General features: G+C 30.6%; 1 protein-coding gene across 1 annotated transcript in view; it reads right to left on the reverse strand.

Moving 5' to 3' along the window:
* Positions 1-19,723, reverse strand: part of LOC143082498 (vacuolar protein sorting-associated protein 18 homolog) — a 32,583-nt gene that overhangs the window by 4,899 nt on the left and 7,961 nt on the right. The window contains exons 5-26 of the mRNA XM_076258193.1: positions 19,330-19,478; positions 18,895-18,979; positions 18,298-18,377; positions 15,197-15,309; positions 14,517-14,605; positions 13,981-14,079; positions 13,282-13,363; positions 10,954-11,040; positions 10,323-10,380; positions 8,351-8,454; positions 7,806-7,931; positions 7,202-7,337; positions 5,654-5,806; positions 5,317-5,410; positions 4,603-4,832; positions 3,783-3,923; positions 3,486-3,617; positions 2,584-2,668; positions 2,088-2,215; positions 1,406-1,527; positions 954-1,071; positions 94-237 (exon numbers count right to left, since the gene is read on the reverse strand). Of these exons, the coding sequence (XP_076114308.1) occupies positions 94-237; positions 954-1,071; positions 1,406-1,527; positions 2,088-2,215; positions 2,584-2,668; positions 3,486-3,617; positions 3,783-3,923; positions 4,603-4,832; positions 5,317-5,410; positions 5,654-5,806; positions 7,202-7,337; positions 7,806-7,931; positions 8,351-8,454; positions 10,323-10,380; positions 10,954-11,040; positions 13,282-13,363; positions 13,981-14,079; positions 14,517-14,605; positions 15,197-15,309; positions 18,298-18,377; positions 18,895-18,979; positions 19,330-19,478 (2,555 nt within the window). The remainder of the gene's footprint in view (positions 1-93; positions 238-953; positions 1,072-1,405; positions 1,528-2,087; positions 2,216-2,583; positions 2,669-3,485; positions 3,618-3,782; positions 3,924-4,602; positions 4,833-5,316; positions 5,411-5,653; positions 5,807-7,201; positions 7,338-7,805; positions 7,932-8,350; positions 8,455-10,322; positions 10,381-10,953; positions 11,041-13,281; positions 13,364-13,980; positions 14,080-14,516; positions 14,606-15,196; positions 15,310-18,297; positions 18,378-18,894; positions 18,980-19,329; positions 19,479-19,723) is intronic.

Genomic DNA, 19,723 nt, shown 5'->3' on the forward strand with positions numbered 1-19,723 from the left:
AAAAACAAAATGCACCTAAGTGGGGCATAAAAATAACATACATGTATTAAGATCCCATTTATAACAGCACCATCTGTGAGGTAGCATTCTTACCTTTATATCTAAATGTTTAGGAATGTTTAGTGATGATAAATCATTTGATTGTTGTTGTTGTAATTTACTGCTTTCATGTTCTGCTAGTTTCCTTTGTAAATCAACCACACGGTTTTTCTTTGTAGTTGTTAAATTTGGTATCACCTGAAAAAAGTAACCGAATATCATTATCCTCATCTCTTTTGTTTTCATACTATTAAGAATGCATTGTGACGTTACAATTTCCATTGAAAAAGCATGCATAGTGCTAATTCATATGGTGTATGAAAACATATGACCTGATGATACATTTTATATTGAATTACAGTGTTTGTTTGCAAATATGGGATTTCTAACGGGGGTTAACATTTGTTTATTTTAACCTTTTTTTTCTTCTGCCATCCCTTATGTTTTTATGCCCCCTTTTTTGTTGAAAATCCTGGATCTACTGCTAACTAGTGACTGGAACCCTGTTAGAACTGACATTGTCTCACAAATATTAAATTTTGTTTGAAGAGTTTCTAACCATGATAAGCATAACTGAGTACAATGGCATACACCACATATCATTTTTATTCTCATTTCTTTCTTGAAAATCTCAAACAAGTTAACCATACTATACTTTTATCATTCAAATCACATATCTTTTAAAATCTAAATCACAAATCTTTTAAATATATTTAATCAAAACTTTCACAATTGTCTTTTGATTCAGAGTTTGTTCTCCCCCCCCCCCTAAATCATATTTTCACTTGTTCTCTCATTATAGTATATTGCCCAATACAACAAACTGCATAGCTTCCACTCAACCTATTTTTCATCTTTATTTTAAATATAGTGCAGACTGTTCTTTAAATGTACAAATTAAATAAATAACCTACTTCTTCTATCAAACAATCTGAATGGAATTTATGTTGGCATGGGAATAAGTAGAATCCTCTGGTCATCAATGGATAATTACAAGCTGCACATTTATCATTGGCCTTCACTGTTGAATATCTGTAATATAAATTAATAACATAACATCTATTCCTAGACTCTACTGTATATATATATAATAAACACATAACAAAGGCAACTATTAGATCTTACTTGTGTTTTATTAATCATTGGGGCAAGGCAATGTAACTCTTTAAATATGTTTTTTAGTGTTCATAACTTTCAGGTCAAATCATGGACCTTTTACTCAATTAACTTTCATGGCAATGCCTAAAACTTAAAAAATACTAAATTCTTCGTTATGTTATATTATAATGTTAGTAATTTGATAAGAAAAAATAAACCTATACTTTGATTTGTCATCAAAACTCAACTAAGAAAACATGAAACATACTTATTCCTAAAACTTTGTATTTCTTTTCTAATTTCTTCTGCACTTCCTGTCGCTTCATCCATCTCTTCTTTCAATGTTTCTATATGACTGTTGTATTCTTGCAATGATGTGATGATGGCATCCTGGAACAATCAAACAAGAAATCAGATTCATCTCCAGTGTTTTTTTATGGCATAAATGTTAATACAGTGGAACATTCAATGAGTAAATTTGAAAAATTACGACTATTGAATGGAAAGCAATAATTTTAACAATATTTGTGATGCCTTATTGATTGTAAAAACAAATTGCTCATATATTTGTAAAAATTTTGATATTCTTTACATGTAAAAGAATATGACAACATGTCAAAGTTATGAGATTTATAATTACATAATTTGAATGGTCTATTGTCAGACAATTTTTGTATTGTAATAAATTATTGATTTGATCTGGTTTAGTGGTTTTCCATATGGCTACTTTAATTTTTTTCTAAGGATGTAATGTTAAATGTGTGTGGACATCAGGTAACAAGGTTGCAAGGAAATCAAGTCAATAATACATTAAGCTTTAAACTCTTTGACAGAAGTAAATAAAATATAAGCATTTTTTATTTTCATTAAAAGAAATTTAAAAGTGAGAACATGAAATTGCTAAACTGTGTACTCCATTTATGGAGGGTATCATAGCTGCTATTAAATACCTTAAAATGGTCAATGGTAACAAAATCAGGAAAAAATGGAAGGATATCTTCAATCTTAAGTAAATCACATTCATGGAGGAATTCCATGGCTCTCTTGACATCTTTCTCTTTTTCTACAACATGTCTTGCTGCAAAATAATGTAACAAAATAAGTCTACAAAATGAGGATAAAGGGAAGAAACAAGATATACTGTCATTGCTTAAAACTTTTCAGAGTCCATTTTAATAATAATCCGACTCTCTCAATTATGGTCCAGACAGAAAATTGATGAAGACTTGCTAACATCTTTAAAACTAAACATTAAAGAAAGACAGAATCTTTGTGAAATACAAAATTATCATGCAAATTAAAAACCAGTAGCCATCAGTTACATGCTGCCTTTGTAATTGGCATGTTTAATTCAAGTAAATAGTATATAAGAATGAAGTAAGGTAAAGGGATACAGGATCTTAAGAACCCCTTTTTCTTCAAACTATCATCATTCATTCAACTTACCAATTCTAAGCCAAAGTTTCTTTTTTAACTCATCATCTGTATCTTCAGGTTTTTCGGCTTGGGTCTTAGCTAACTCCACATCAACCTAAATAAATAATATAGTCCATACAAAATTTTGTTTCCATATGTTTCATTGTCCTTACTTCTGGTGTAAAATAAATGCTTTTATTTAAATCACATTTTTCTGTCATGTTTAGTTCAGTATGACCTATTATCCCTCCATTTCCCATTGAGAAAGTCTTGACTCATTTAAGAGACTACTGCATGCTCATTAAATTTAAACTCCAATGGTTTTATTTGAACAATGTTTAACATACCGTACAGCACATATTAATTTTTTTCTTCAAGTTATAAATTATTTTGGACTTGTTATGTATGCAAGCACACACCAAACAGTGACAAGATAGTCAACTTAATGACAGTGGTCACTTAGTGGTAGAAGTAATTGACCAGTTATAATTCCTGTTCTATTGAATGTTGTTATGTTAACATTCTCTATAGAGCCGTGGAGTACTGGTTAGCGCATAGGACAATTGACACAAAGGTTCCTAGTTCGATTCCCGCACCAGGGAGAAAATGTCAGGAACTGAATTTTTCGGCTCTCTCTTGACACCATTTGCAAGTATGGTCTTGAGAAAGGATAATAGTCTGTCAGAAGGGGGGATAAATGGCTGACATGCGTTAAGAGAGAGACATATCTCTTGCACGTAAAAGACACCCTTGTAGATTTCGAAAAAAAGAGAGCAGGCTAATGCAGCTACAAGGCAGCACTCGCACCCGCAACATGGAAAGGGATTAACATAAATTGCAATAACTTGTTTCCCAATCCACTATAAATAAATATGTTTAAACTAAACATTCTCTATATAATCAGATTATAAATATAATCAAAATATACTCACATCTAATGCCAAATCTACAGCTTCTTCATACAGTCCCATTAAAGAATAAATATGTACACATGCCTTCTTACGATCATGTTCCATACACAGTCTTAATGCATACTTCAAATCATAACAAATTTCATCTGGATCCTAGAAACAAAATTAATTCAGGTCAGACAGGTTTCGTTGTATTTACTATAAGCATTGCTTTTTCCAAATAATTTCATGTCCCCAATAACAGAAGGTTTTAACTGTATTCGAACTTTGTTTTTTCCTCAATAAATTTCTATACCTAAATGACAAAATATAACTTACAGTTCCTTGTATGTCTAAATACTGCATGAGTCGGTCAGGTCTAAGGATAGCATAAAGAGACAGAAGGTAGTTATGTATGGCCATCTCTTTGTTCGTCAGTTTTTCTACACAGAACTCTAGGTATGTTATTGCTTCATTCCCCTAAAATATTAAATTAAATACACAATTAAGAAAATTGTTTAAAAATAATAGTCAACAACTTGTTTTTTATTTTCTTATAGTTTGATATAAATAAGTTGAAAGATGATCATCTAATCAGCAAGAAAAACGCAATTTCTAATGTATAATGCTTTATCAATTTGAATCTACAGGAAAACACAATTTCTTTGTATATGATATTGTAAACTAACGGTAAAATGAGGGAATCTATCTTTTGTGTAGATGCATATATATAGATTCTATCATTGGTGCAAGTAATATTAAATTTCTCTACTGGAGACCATTATATTTTCCTATAAAAAGTGAGGCTTGCCAAGCATTTAAAATATGTGAAACTTAGCTGTTGAGAGTGAAGGCATTTCATATTGCATGCGTTTTGGTGGTCTGTTTCTCTAAATAATTGTAACTTAACTGTTGAGAGTTGAGAAATATCATTTTGCATGAAATTGGGTGATGGAATCTGTTTCTCCTCAAATTTATAAAAGATATGTCAATCATTTGCAAAAGAGGTATTCTCTGTGACAGTTTCACATTTTTTTATGACATCAAAGTAGATATTCAACAGAGAGCAGGAAAACTTTGTGTCTGACATAATAAAATTAATGAACAAGTTGGGGAAAATTAAAACTTGTGTAAGAATTAAAGAAATAATGGTAAATACCTGTTCCCTATATTTATCATGATCATACTGAACTAGAGCTGGTATCAACTTCATTGGTTCTAATTCTGCTGACTTAGCGATCCATGCTGTGACAGTTTCCTTTGGTATATACTGCATTAGCAAGGGAGAGAACTTGTAATACAGTTCCACGTCACTTTGTTTCCTCAATATTAATAATGCCCCGTTGTAATCATCCTGCTGGAGGTAATGTGATATCACTTTCTCAAAATCTAAAATACAGTAAAACATTTTTCTTATGTAAAAATAATTTTTAACCAATGCTTTTTTTTTTCTTTATCAACAATATCAAATATCAAAAATCAAACCAATAGATTGAGTTGCAGAATCTACATCTCCATTGTTTATATCTTATCCAAACTTCCAAACAATGCCAAAATCAACCTTTCAAATATTTTTCACTGATATCTGTTCAGAAAAGAAGGTGAAAATAACGCTACAAATTTTTGCATAATGTACTTGAAAACACATTAGACCATCATAACCCTTTTCAACATGACAATTTTAGAACTTTTTAAGATATTGGGGTTAAAAACATTTCAAAATATATTTTAAGTCTAACAATAAGTGAATGCAGGAGCAGACTTACAAAGCAAAAATAAAGCCAGGCATATCTTTGTCCTCACCTGCACTGCTCCTGAAGAAATAAACAAGTAAAGAAAACAAAATTAAGTAATCACTGATTTGACCTTTTACCTTGCATAAGAACAGCAAAGAAAACCATATCTTCTACATTTCCATGGCTGGCAATGAGATCATACACTACTCCTCTGTTATTACTCACACATTCCTGTAATAAAATAATGTGTTTTATATCAGCTCTTACAAACATTTTGGTTCTTTAAACATTATATGATCAGATTAAAAAAATACAAAGATACATAGTATTCTGAACAAAACATTCCTCTTAGATCTAACATTAAAATGCAGTATGTAAAGTGTTAAGCAACAAATTTAAGACAGGCGAAGGAGAATACTAATCCAGCATCCATAAAATAGAGAAAGTATTTCATCAAGGTATAAAATAAATTACCTTTATTTTTGGTTCCTTTAGAAAACGTCTGAATTCTTCTTGGATTTTTTCATATTTTTCTGGTTGTTCTTCCATATTTTCCTTTAGTTCACCTAACTGGTTTAGGAATATTTCAATCAACCAAGTCACTAACATGGTCATTTGTGTTTTGTCCTGTAGAAAAACATATAATCATTGTATTAACATCCAAACATCAAATCTATTGGAAATGTTTGAAGGAGGTTTGTTTATATAGCCATACAAAATTAATATTAGGTTTCTCATGCTGCTGTCAAAATTTCTGAATTAAATAGAGGTCTATGGGGCAGGTATTTGAAAAAAAGTAAAAGAGAAAGGGTGTAAAATTCAACATAGTTTTTTTTCTCGATCTGTCTATTTATTGTTCAAAATTACAACAAGAGGCTGTCAGAGCGACAGCAAACTGGATTTATTAACATTTGTTTGTGTCCTGGCATTTTTCAATATCACAAGAACCATATCTCCTGAACGGTGAAAGTGAAAATTGCCAATATCAAAATTGACCTCCATTTTGACATCAGTAACAACATATTAAAATTTGAAAAAGCTTTGGTTGAATGGTTCATGAGTAAATGCAACCACATGATTGGAAACACAATTTATTAATCTTTCAAGAACGGTAACTCCTTAACAGGAAAAGAGAAAAAAGCCATTATTGTACTTGACCTCCATTTGTCATCAGTAACAACATATTTAAATTTAAAAACCTTTGGTTGAGTGGTTCATGAGTAATAACCAGGAGCACGACTGGAAACACCATTTTTCAATCTTTCAAGAACCATAACTCCTGAACAGGAAAGTCAAAATCATCATTGTTGAACTTGACCTCCATTTTGTTGTCAATAACAACATATTAAAATTTGAATGATTCATGAGTAAATGCATGGACAACATTTGGCTGCCACCGCCTGAATTTCCACCCGACCGACCAACCACCGTACATCCCCTAATCAATAAACGACATTGTCGTAAAAAAAACTGGTTAAAAATGTGCATACAGGACTAATTTTAGTATACATGCATGCATTGGTTTAATAATATAAATATCATTTAAATTACAAGAAACTTGTTTCATAACTTTAATTATTTTCCTTTCTTGAAGATCTTGAATGCTTAGGAACATTTTTAGAAAACTTTTTTTACTTTGGGCTTTTTTTAAAGTATTATATTTGATGTTTTCCCATGTGCAACTTGACTATATCACTTTTGTTTACTTCCTTATAAGAAGAAACAAGCAATCTGCCGATAGCTATACTACTGTACACATGTAAATTCATAAATATTTATGGTTACCAATTTTTGTGGAATGAGGAAAAAATGTATTTCATTGATATTTGTTTTAGTTGTTTTGGCAAAGTCTGCCTATACACTTATAGAAAATATTGACTTATGTGAAAATTTTAATTTGTGGTTCACCTTTATCCATAAAATCCACAAGAATGGTATACAACAAAAAATAATTAATCCACAGAAACTATATAATAAAAGACATACAAAATATATAATGTTATACAAGTTATTACTAAGTACCTGAGGGCCAAGAGATGATAATTTCTTCATTATAAACGATCGTAAAGCATCCTTTCTGTCCAGTCTGATAAATTTTAAAGCAACCTCTTCAAATGAGTTCCTGGTCTGTGCATATAATACAGCACTTTCTTCATATCTAAAAATTTTAAAAAGTGTTGATAGTTGAATTGATATCCTGCTGTTATGTCTTCTTCATTTCAAAGTCTTTAGGGTGTGTAAAGTATTTGTGAAATCATATTTTTTCCACATATATTGAAATCTGACATACATCTAGAACCCACCATAGATTGAAGTCTCATATATACTGAATATTTGCTGTTTTAACCTCAACGTTAAATGAGGAATCTTTGTAACAAGTACTTTTTTTAAAAGTTTTTCAAATATTTGGCCTTGCAATTCCAAAAGTGAATCAAATTGAAAATTAAACAATCTAAATCATGAATCATCTTTGGGGACTTCAATATTTCTGAATGATTAATTCAGATAAATCGTAAGATAACAAGAAAGTGTATCCATAGGACATGATGCTCTCGAGCACTATCACAGTTTAATTTTCAGTGAACTATGAAACCACAATCGTTACTTGGCATATATTAGGCCTTACCTCTTCTTGGAAAATAAATGTTCTGCTTGTTTTGTTAATACTCGATCGACCTGAGCTGGATTATCACTGCAATATTCTCTGGCATTTTCAAACTCCTCCGTGTCTAAATACATCTGCCACACATCTCTAAAAATAAGAACATAACACATTTGTAATGCTTTATTACAAAATTTAGATTGGAATATGGAAATATTTCAAATAGCAGTTCAAAATTAACTTATAAGAAGTCCAATGATTTCCTATAAACAAGCAACTCATGTTATGGTTTGCATATAATTACATACAGTGGTGTCCATTTGGTTTCCCTAACCTTGCCTGTCTGGTGACCTTATAGTAGAATAATGTTGCCTATCTGAATTCACTTCCTTCCTCTCTTTTGACCTTATAATTAAATACAATTAGTCTTGCATATTTTTACCAATTAACTTTGCTTCTCATGTAATTTCATAGTTGAATTCAATCACTATTGCCTATTCAGATCCCCTTACCTTGCCTCTCTTGTCACTTTATATTTGAAGACATTTTATAAGTCGAGGTCCCCTTACCTTGCTTCTCTGGTAACCTTATATTTGAAGACATTCTGTGAGGTATAAGTCCAGATACTCATCTTCAGTGGATCTTTGTATAATCCCATTAGTTTGCCTAGTCTCTGTAAGATACACAGATTTTCATAAATTTTTCATCTTTTTACAGGCAAACAAATGATTCAGTAAAATATACTACAGTAAACATTTCAAAAGTTTAAATTAATAATTCTGGTTATCATCTGATACAATCCACTGAATCATAAATATCTTAATAAAATTAGATTTTCATTTCCTAAACAATCCCTGGACAATGTTAAGGTCACCCTTTTGAATTCTTTGATTGATGTTGCCTACCCATCAATGCCTTGTAGGTTTGAGTTGGTAGCTAAGGATTAATATTTTTTGGCAAACAACATAAGCTACATGCTTTAGATGAGAAAAGGACAATAAAGCTAGAAAAAAACTTTTAAAAAAACTTTTGATATGATTTGTGTTTTTAAGGATGTTCGCATGTCATGTTTTGGGATTTTTGTCAGATTTTCAGAATCCTCTGTTTTTATCCATTTGAATGCCTTAAAAAAAAATGCCCATTGTCCCCCATTTTTCTTTTTATAAATCTTTTATATGTATAATGATATGCCATCTGTAAAAGTCTTATAAAATCTTGTTATTCTTTAAATAGTTTTTAAATTGAGAACTTTTTAAAACTTGTCAATGATAAAGCTATGGAAAATCAAGAGAAAACATTTTCCTGCCACAATTTCAATGGCTAATATCTTGATATATTTTTGGGCTATTTTGGTTTATTTATTTAACCCAATCAATGTATACTAGTGTTATGAAAAGCTTGTTATTTTGAAACTGAGTAGCGAACTTCCTTAAACTTTTCAGGTCGGCTGCTTTTTTTAGGTGGAAAGGTAGGAAAAATCAAACAATTTAAATCTTACTTTTGGCCAAAGTATGTCATCCAACTTACTATGGTTAGCAGTCATTATGTATCTGTTGCCTGTGTTATAATTATATAAGTAGGTAGGAACAAATTCAAGAACATTTTATCTATTTCTAGGAATGCCTTTGCTTGTAATCATGTAAATAACTCATCTGTTTTGTAAAGATGCAGAAAAAGCATTCAAAATATTGACAAGGTCATAAAATTGAATAATCTGTATTAAGCCATGAGAGATAATCTGTTAAAATAAATGTTCAATGAAAGGTGAGATATTCACACTGGGATATTGCTGCAAATCAATTAAATCTTACAATATCCAGTTTAATAGCTATAAAATTATCCAAGTTTACCCATTTTCTTTCTTTCTTTTTTATCAAGAAAACCACTGATCTAAATAATGTCCTCAGAGAAAATCATCAATTTCCTAACATAAATTTGTTTTATTTGCAAAGAATGAATTTCTGCTTAACAAAAATCAAAATAAAAGTTTTGAACCCTATATTCATTGAAATAACTTGTTTTAGAGTTAAGTATTACCAGTTCATGATGAATATCTATCTTAAAGTATCAATAAATATTTATCAAATTCTGCAATATTTGCACATTTACCAATTGCATATTGACATTTGGAAATTTCATTTTTTTGGTTCATATAAATTTTAAGCAAAGGTAAATCTAGTTTAAAAACACTACTTTTGAGCCTGTATCAAGCACTATGCCTTAATTGTTGCTATATATTTGTGCATCATTTTTTCAAAGGCTTTCTATGTGTTCTTTTGGTCTGTTGTATTATCCAACATTATTTTTTACTTTACCCCTCATCATTTGCCATTTCATGTATTTTTCAACATTATTAAACTGGCCCATCCTTCAGAAAAACATAGCCACAAAGTTTGAAGTGCCAACTCTTGATTTCTTTTTCTTAAAAATGATTACTATATGAAGTAGTTGTAATCTGTATACTATAGATACATGTGTAAATAAACCTTTTGAACCCAAGAACCTATTCCCATTGAGAATTATTGACTAAAACAAACTTACATCTGCATACACGTCATCATATATCAGTTGATCATTCAATACACATACTACTTTTATTCTGCAAAAAACAATGAATATTGTTTATGTGGATATTTTCACGACCGCAATGCATAATCTTTTCACTTAAGGGTTGAATTGTAAAAAAGAAAATTTTACATCAATGATGTTGATCTGTACAAATTTTAAAAGTATTCAAAAGAGAGATATTTTCATAAAATTTTATTTGATGAGGGAAAAAGTGAAAAAATACAAGGACAAAAAAATGCACTTTTACAATAGATCAAATGTTTTCAAACTATAGGGACAATTTTGGAAACCCATGATATATTGAATGACAAAACAAATAGAAAATAAAGCAGTCCTCACACTAAACAACAGTCCAATTAGTGGAGGCTTTTAAAATTGCTTTTGGGCCTGTTAAATTCTTTTCTACAAGCCAACAAACAGGAACCAACTAAAATATTCCTAAAATTCAGCTTAAGGCTTGCCGATTGAAACGTTTATCCTGAAGACAGAAATTGATAGTAACTTTCTGGATTTAATACAAGTACTTGAAAGGCGAAAAAAGTCCATAGTCCAGATCTAGATTAAAAGAACCATTAAAATAGCATGTTAAAATAAATAACCCTACCTGTCTTGATATAGTAATAAGACATGAAATTCTGTCAGAACCATAGAAATAGGATGCGTCTTCTCCCCATCACTGTCTTTAGGGTATCTGATATAACTGTTAAGGCAATCTTATTCTTACTGGATTTCAAGAAAATGTTTAATCAATGTGCTTGTGAGTACTGAGGGGTAAATATTGCATTTATTCATTAGTGGGAAGCAAAATCAAAGAGCTGATAGCTCTGAAGTGGAAGAAGGTGAATAAAAGGTAACTTGAATTACCATAAAAGCAGCCCCACTTACCCAGGCTGCTTTGTTCCATTATCGTTAAAATGTATTTTTTTTCTTCAAACAAGAAAAGGTCATAAGTACATGGATTTCCCATCCGTACAATCATTTTCTATGTTCAGTTGACTATGAAAATTAGGTAAAATCTTTAATTTGGCAGTAATTAAGAAGATCATATCAAGAGGAACACATGTGTACTAAGTTTCAAGTTGATTGGATTTCAACTTCATCAAAAACTACCTCGACCATAAACTTTATAACCAGAAGCAGGACGGACGGACAGACTAGAAAACATATTGCCCATAAATGGAGCATAAAAATAGTAAGACTTGTTACATACCTGCCAACTTTTGAAAGTTCCCATATGGGTTTTTACTGCACAACAACAAAATTAAAGGTTACAATTTTTAGCGATGTATTTTGCAAGATCTGGATTGTCTAGAAAAAGTGTCATATTTGTATGAACTTACATGACTTACATGCCTTTTCCTTAAGTCTGTTTGCATAATTCTAGTCATATATTAAATCGGTAGAAAAATTATACATGAAGCTAGCAGAAGCTAGACTATTAGCCTAGTTGCACATATTGTATGGTTATAAACAAATTTAATATATAAACTTCAATTTAATCCTTGAAAGGAGGTCTAAATTAATAAAATAATTTATAAATTTTAATTTTTTTATTTGTCCAAAATCATTTAAATTCATTTAAGCAACATCTATTTATGATTATTTGATTAAAATATTAATCATTTATAGTCTTTTTACCATTTACATTTTTAAAAGCAAAATAACTGAAAACAGGATAAAACAAAGGGAAGTAACAAAAAAGTATTTCAATATTCCCAATACACATCGTTTTGATAACACAACGGCAGTTAGCCGGGGGTAAACATCGTTGATTACCAGTATGTTTGACACCCAACCTGTCAAGTGAAGCCATATAATTATACATCTTCTTTGATGTTCAGGTAAAATTTAACACAGGTGTCAATTACACCCGTACAGTAGTAAGAAATGATCAACTGATATGGCGTCTGAAAAATTTCATACACGGGAGTTTTTTCTCCTAAACGGGAGGTTCACATGTATGTTACAAAGGGCATCTAATTCACATGACAAAGGAAACCCATGAATAAAGATAACACTTTATGTATCCTTTTTATTTATATAAAAATAAAATCTTCTTGTCTGCAGGATTGCAAATTCGTAACTTCAAGGGCAAACTTGTAAACAGGGCGAGTTGTACCGATACCAAATTCATGCATGCGTAATACAAATATCTACAGTTAAAACATCCTGTTACAAGTAAACAAATTACGTTCATGTGGATGAGATGAAATCTAATAATTTACATAAATAAAAGGGTCATATTTACGATAGTGATTGTTTTACAACCATAATTTACAAATTAAATGATTCAGATGCCCAATCATGTGTAAAAATCGGTGTCAGGAATCTAAGTTGTTTTGAAATTGTAATACACGAAATGAATGCGGCATACGGAGACTCAAAGCCAATGGTCGGCCCCTTAAGTCTTCAGAAGACTTGACGTCTTCTTCCACTAAAAAGCATTGGTTGTAGTTCATTCAACTACAATTCTGAACAATGGGAAATAACTTCAATTTTTAAAGATGATTTTAACAATGACATCATTTATATTTTTAGAACAGATATTAGATTCCTGCACCTTACAAAAGTAATGTAATTTTTTTGACAAGTGTAACATCCTTTTGTGACTTGAATATCTGAGCTTATATTTACATTGATAAATTTCTGTAAATGTTGATGGATAGGATGTAAAGAATGTTATGATCAAGCACTATATTTTGTGTATCAAAAAGATAATGATAAGCATAATTAGAAGATTTAGACATCAAGTCAGTAACATAGGGTTTTGATTGCATTTCATGCAATCTTTTCTCCAAAACACACTAAAAACAAGACAAGTGTAAATTCTAGTTTAGATGTGAATTTTCTGAAAACATTTCATGAGTCAAGCAATATTTTATAAACTATGTAACCAATTCATTTAGTTTCTCGTTCTTATTTATTAGGATACGGTATAAGTTTTGTTTGAGTTGTCACAGATTTTGGTCCTGCTTCACCTGTGAAATCCAAATTTCCAAAGTAAACACCAGGTCCTGAAAAAAGAATAACGATGTAATTACTATCATTTCTATGTTTGTCTAGAATATAATTTATTTAACATCAGCCTTAAAGTAATATGAAACGAGATTCTGGTAATTATAATGTTCAAGAACTTTTGAACCAATGCATGCATAAATTCTAAACTAAGTCATATGTTCACAATTTAAATACTATTTATAACGAATCAATAATAAGACTTCTAATGACTGTTGGTCTATAGCAATGGCTGTTCATTAACTTTTTAGTTTTTAGGCGGAAGTAGAATTATAATGATCAAAGCCCTTATAAACTATCTATACAGAAATATAACCAAGTGTATTGTAAGTAAGATCATATTTGAATGATAGAGCTATGTTCAAAATCAAGTTGACCTACATAATCCATCATTATGACTTTCCAAACATTTGCATATACTTTCTAGTCTATACTATTTCATTATTTCAGTAAATTAGGCAAAAGACTCCCAAGTTTAACAGTACAAAATATTATTAAAATACAGTATTCACTAAGTTCTGATAAACTATCATAAATATTTTTTGTGATGTTTTTTTATTTGTTATTCATTATCAAAATTTTACATTCTACTCTAACTAAACTACAATCTGCATACCTGTCATCCAGGCAAATGTCCTTGCAGATCCTCTAAACTTTGGGAAATAAAGTTTTAATTCACTGTAGCCCATGTTTCCTGGCAACTCTAAGAAGGGAGCTAAAAATAGAATGGAAATTCTCTATATTTGTTTAGAAAAAGGGTTACATTTTAAAACATGATATTACCATTACCTTTTTGAAAAATGGTTTATCTGGTTAAAATATAGAAAATAAAGAACTGAATGATCCTATTTCCCGTTAGAATAATATAGTAAATCCTACATAAATGCTGACTTAACGTCCAAACAGACACAGTATTAATCAGCTTATATGAATAGGCATCCCATTTGTAAAAAGACCATAACTTCTTCAAACAATTTTAGGTAAAATCATCAATTAAACAACATGACCTTTCAAATACCCTTCTATTTTCAATTGCATAATTCATCATACAAATACATAAAGGCATACAATTATTATGTTCCTATGTTGTGAGGCACTTGGGAGCAAAAATAGAAGAACAGGACCTTTCATTTCCATCATAAATGGTTGTACCTTTTTGTTTTTCATAGTCTGCAAAGAACTGTTGAAACATTGGAGGCTCTGCAGACTTTGATACACTGCCTAGAAACTGATATAAACGTCTGAAATAAAGTGATTAACCAAATTATAATCCATGTTGTTCATTAAAATGTTTACCATCTCAAATATACATTGTTTCATATACCTCCTATGAAGGTTTTGGTGGAGAGTTTTACTACTGCAAGATTTCATGAATAAGATAAACATTCAACCTTGCAATTGAAACTATGTACCTTCAAGATTTCTTATATTCTTTCTGACCCTACATAACATTGTATTTAACTCCCTTTCAGATATTGCAAAACCCAGCAGCTTATCTTTGGCTAAATAAACTTTTTCTTTTTTTCATTTGTGTGTTGTTTAAATCCTTTAATGTGTATATGACATGTAAAATTCTATGACACAATCTAATGAAAATGGGAGAATTAATTTGTCAATCAATTATTCTATAACATGCACATTACTGGCACCAGTAACTTTTTATGATACTGTTTAATAAATTCTGAATTCAATGTACATTAAGTGTAAGAGAATATAAAAGTGTTGATTTATTAACAGTGGCATTTTTGTTACTTTAAAAAGTGCATATAAAACTTTTGAAAAAATCCTTTAACAGTAGACTAAACCAAGTGAAGTTATATTCATATTCTTACCCAGGAGTTGTAGCTAGTATGAAATATTTATACTCTGTCATTGATTCACATGGCATTCTATCAAACTCTAAACCAGTCACTGGTACTGCATTCTCACTTCCCAAGTTAAATAACTGAAAAATAAGTTATGTATGTAATTCTGATTATAAATTTACAATTAACAACAAGCCTTCAAAGCCAGGCCGGAAAATATGTCAAGGCTAGTTAAATTTGCCCTGGATGGGGCCTAACAAGCTATATAAGTTTAAAAAGAAATATGAAAGACTGTTTATCCGATTTATAAGTCACATTCAAATGTTTTTGGCTGGTAATCATAAAATATCATTGTTTCTGTTCATTTTCCCAACATTCAAAGTACGATGATCCTGCAAATTTAACAAAAGATAACCATGTTTTATAAGCATGAATGGCTAACATTAACTTTAACAACATATGCATATATACTTTCTCTTAAAGGAATAACCTTTATTTTATTCAAATATTTAGTAATGTACTGCTATTATATCATTCACATTTCAACAACAGCTTTTTTGTATTCAGTGACCTTAATCATGACACCTATCATTAAAAATTTTGGCAATCCCACAGTGAGAAATAAACTGTTATCACAGAGATATGTCTGGCTTTTTGGGAATTTCAATAATGCAAATGTTGAAATTAAAATAGCAACACTTTAACGTGTAAGATTTGAAAATATTCAGTCAATGAACAATGACTGAAGGTACATGGCTAAACAATCTCCATGGAAATGAGATGTGCCAATTCTAACAAAACTAAAATTGAGAATGGAAATGGGGAATGTGCCAAAGAGACAACAACCCGACCATAGAAAAAAACAACAGCAGAAGGTCACCAACAGGTCTTCAATGTAGCAAGAAATTCCCGCACCCGGAGGCGTCCTTCAACTGGCCCCTAAACAAATATATATTAGTTCAGTGATAATGAACGCCATACTAATTTCCAAATTGTACACAAGAAACTAAAATTAAAATAATACAAGAATAACAAAGGCCAGAGGCTCCTGACTTGGGACAGGCGCAAAAATGCTGTGGGGTTAAACATGTTTGTGAGATCTCAACACTCCCCCTATACCTCTAGCCAATGTAGAAAAGTAAACGTATAACAATACGCACATTAAAATTCAGTTCAAGAGAAGTCCGAGTCTGATGTCAGAAGATGTAACCAAAGAAAATAAACAAAATGACAATAATACATAAATAACAACAGACTACTAGCAGTTAACTGACATGCCAGCTCCAGACTTCAATTAAACTGACTGAAAGATTATGATTTCATCATATGAACATCAGGAACAATCCTTCCCGTTAGGGGTTTAGTATCATACCATCATAACATATATGAGAAGAACATAACCTGTGTCATGCCAACAACTGGTTTTTGAATAAATGTGTTTAGTTCCGCATACCAATCATAATTTACCTACCACTAGTGGTTCCCCATAAACTGACCTAATCACAAACTAATACATGAAAACTAAGCAAAAGTTTTAAAGTCAATAGACCATAGATGAGGGGGCAGGGCTAAATTATCTCCATAGTAATGAGATGTGCCAATAATAATATAACTGCATACCAAATATATTTGACTTCCCACTAGTAGTTCACCATAAACAAGACCTATTCACAAACTAATACATTGTTGACGCCGCTGCCATAGTCGTCGCCACTCCGTCAAGTGAGACGAAAACCATAATGGTAGATACAGAGAACAAGATATCTATCTATAAACTGACATTTCTTATACAGCCTTTACCATGATACAGAGAACAAGATATCTATCTATAAACTGACATTTCTTATACAGCCTTTACCATGATACAGAGAACAAGATATCTATCTATAAACTGACATTTCTTATACAGCCTTTACCATGATACAGAGAACAAGATATCTATCTATAAACTGACATTTCTTATACAGCCTTTACCATTATAAGTTTCAATAATGTATCTCAAATATTGAAACTCAAATCCTTTACAACAACTATAGCAAATATAAAATCTGAATGCAAAAAACAGCATATCACAAAACAAATTCTTGCAACTGATAAAAAAAACATGTATTGCATTATGTAAAATTGTCAGCTGTTGATATTGGTCTAGAAAAACAGTGCAATTTCATAATAATGCATTTTATTTTACAACATTCTAAACCTTTGGCAAATTGTAAAAAATCCAAATAAACTGATTGTTTAAGATCTAATTGTATTTGTCTCAATAATTGAATAATTTTTCTGCATACAATTCCAAACTAGAATGACTAGGGCAATAAAGAACTTGGTTTGACTTCCTTCAGACCAATATATTTTTCTTTGTTATAATAAATTTGATATGAACATTCAAAGTCTACAAAAAAGATAAAAGACTAGTAAAATTGATAAGTTGAAAGTATGCCTGCTTAAGATCAATACAGTTCACAGCTAATTTGCACAGCTTCCTAGTACATATAAATAAGTCAATTCATAGCCAATGTCACAAAATATCTCAAACAGGTATAGATATAAATAATGCACATGTAAATAATATTGCAGGCTCATGCACACATCAGAAAAGTTTCTCATTTAATGTTTTGAAATTAAATAAATAATAAAAACACACTGAAGCTAAGAACACTGAAAAATACCTCCTCTGATTTAGAAAGCAGCTTAAACTAGAAATTGATATACAAACTGAAAATATTCATTTTTCTTGGATGTTTATTCATTGCGTTGCTTTGTCATGTTATATTTCATTTGTTTCTACAATTATTTGGTATACTTAAAGGGCCTTTTACAGCTGATATGGAAATAAGGAGTCATTTACCCTTTGTGAAGCCATACATGTATCTGTATAGATATTCAATTTCTAGTCTCTTTTCACATTTTCAGTGTTTCGTTATAGTCTACACATGTACAGCCTAATTTTGCTCACATGAAATTCACATTAATCCCAATTGACAATCATATAACATTCAGTTTTAAATGAGGAAGCAGTGACTGTTTTACATTACAACTTCAATATTACTCTTTAAATTTTATACCAATAAGTTCATTTTCAAGTCTATATAAACAGATGTATTAAACATCATTGTACAAATTGTTACCTGTTTGAGGTACTGGTCTAGACTTCCCTGGAAAAAACGACTATTCTCGTTGTCTGTAAGTTCTGTCTCAAATATCAAACCTGTAATAAAGTAAACACATTTACTTATGTCTGCACCTTTACTTTGTTTTCTTTTAACATATGCATCACATAACTTTTTTAACAATAGGTAAAAATATTAGGCTTTTGTTTATTTATATCAAATAACTATTTCAGTGTGTTTTATGTTATGGTCGTTTCAATTTTAGCCCCTAAATCAATCATCTGATTTAAGGCATTTCAAGGTACATTTTTAGTAAAGGTTGGCCATACTGTTCCAAAGATACCACATGGAAACAAACATCTTCCCCCAAATTAAGTCTATCAGTTACAGTTGTGACCTTGACCTTGGACATCAAATTCCCTAATTTAGCAAACATGTTATTCTTCACTGACTCTAAATAATCTGTACAGGAAATGGATTTTATTGTACTCATGTGGCATTCATTATAATCATATTATGAGATCAATTTCAACAAAGAAAAAAAAAATAATTTGAATTCCTTGAAATAAGTTCATTCAAACTGTATACAATATGAATAAAATGTTTTATAAATACCTTTACTGGTTCCTAATAAAATAGCACCAGTTGTTGATTCATTGGCATTCTGCCAGTTCCATCCCACAGAATCTATATGATGACCCTGCAAATAAATACAGACTGAGATAACCAACGCTATATCTTATTACTTGATGGAAGAAAGGGTCATCAATCTTAATTTTAAACACTTGTCAAGAGTTTGTTTCTTTTGATTTCAAAAGTTTAGAAAATTTAGAACAAACTATAGAGAACACTTTATGGTTTTTTTTACGGTAAATACAAATATTAGAATACGTTTGTATGACAACAACTCTGCAATTTTATCAAACTTAGAAAAAATAATACTAATACATTAAAACTGACTTCTTGCTTGCTTTCCTCCTGATTAGGGATTCTGATAATTATAGAAAAGCTTTATTGAAGCATCATTAATATAATCTATAGTTGTCATACCTTGATTTTTCCAATAGGTTTTGGTCTCTTTGAATTTCTGGACAGGTAATAATTTTCTGTGGATTCCATACTAATGATGAAATGACGGCCCGTAGGATCGAGGAATATTTGATGAACTTTGTCCTCCACAGCTCTTGGTATTTCTACCTCTGTAAAATTATAACTAATAGACAGGACAAATCTGTGTACACCAAAAATAGTTCATTTCAATTACTTATTTTTCACTTATCTACCAATTATCTAGACAGACAGAGATTAAATAAAAGAACAGTTGATTACATCCAATCAATGGTACTGGTACAGCTTCATTGGTACAGTTTCATAGCATGTAGCCTTCTCAAAGGCCAGGTGGTCTAAGTACTTTTCCTATGGTGATCTTCGGTTGTGAATTTGA

Source organism: Mytilus galloprovincialis, chromosome 7, assembly GCF_965363235.1.
Source record: "Mytilus galloprovincialis chromosome 7, xbMytGall1.hap1.1, whole genome shotgun sequence".
In the NCBI taxonomy this organism is placed as follows: Eukaryota; Metazoa; Mollusca; class Bivalvia; order Mytilida; family Mytilidae; genus Mytilus; species Mytilus galloprovincialis.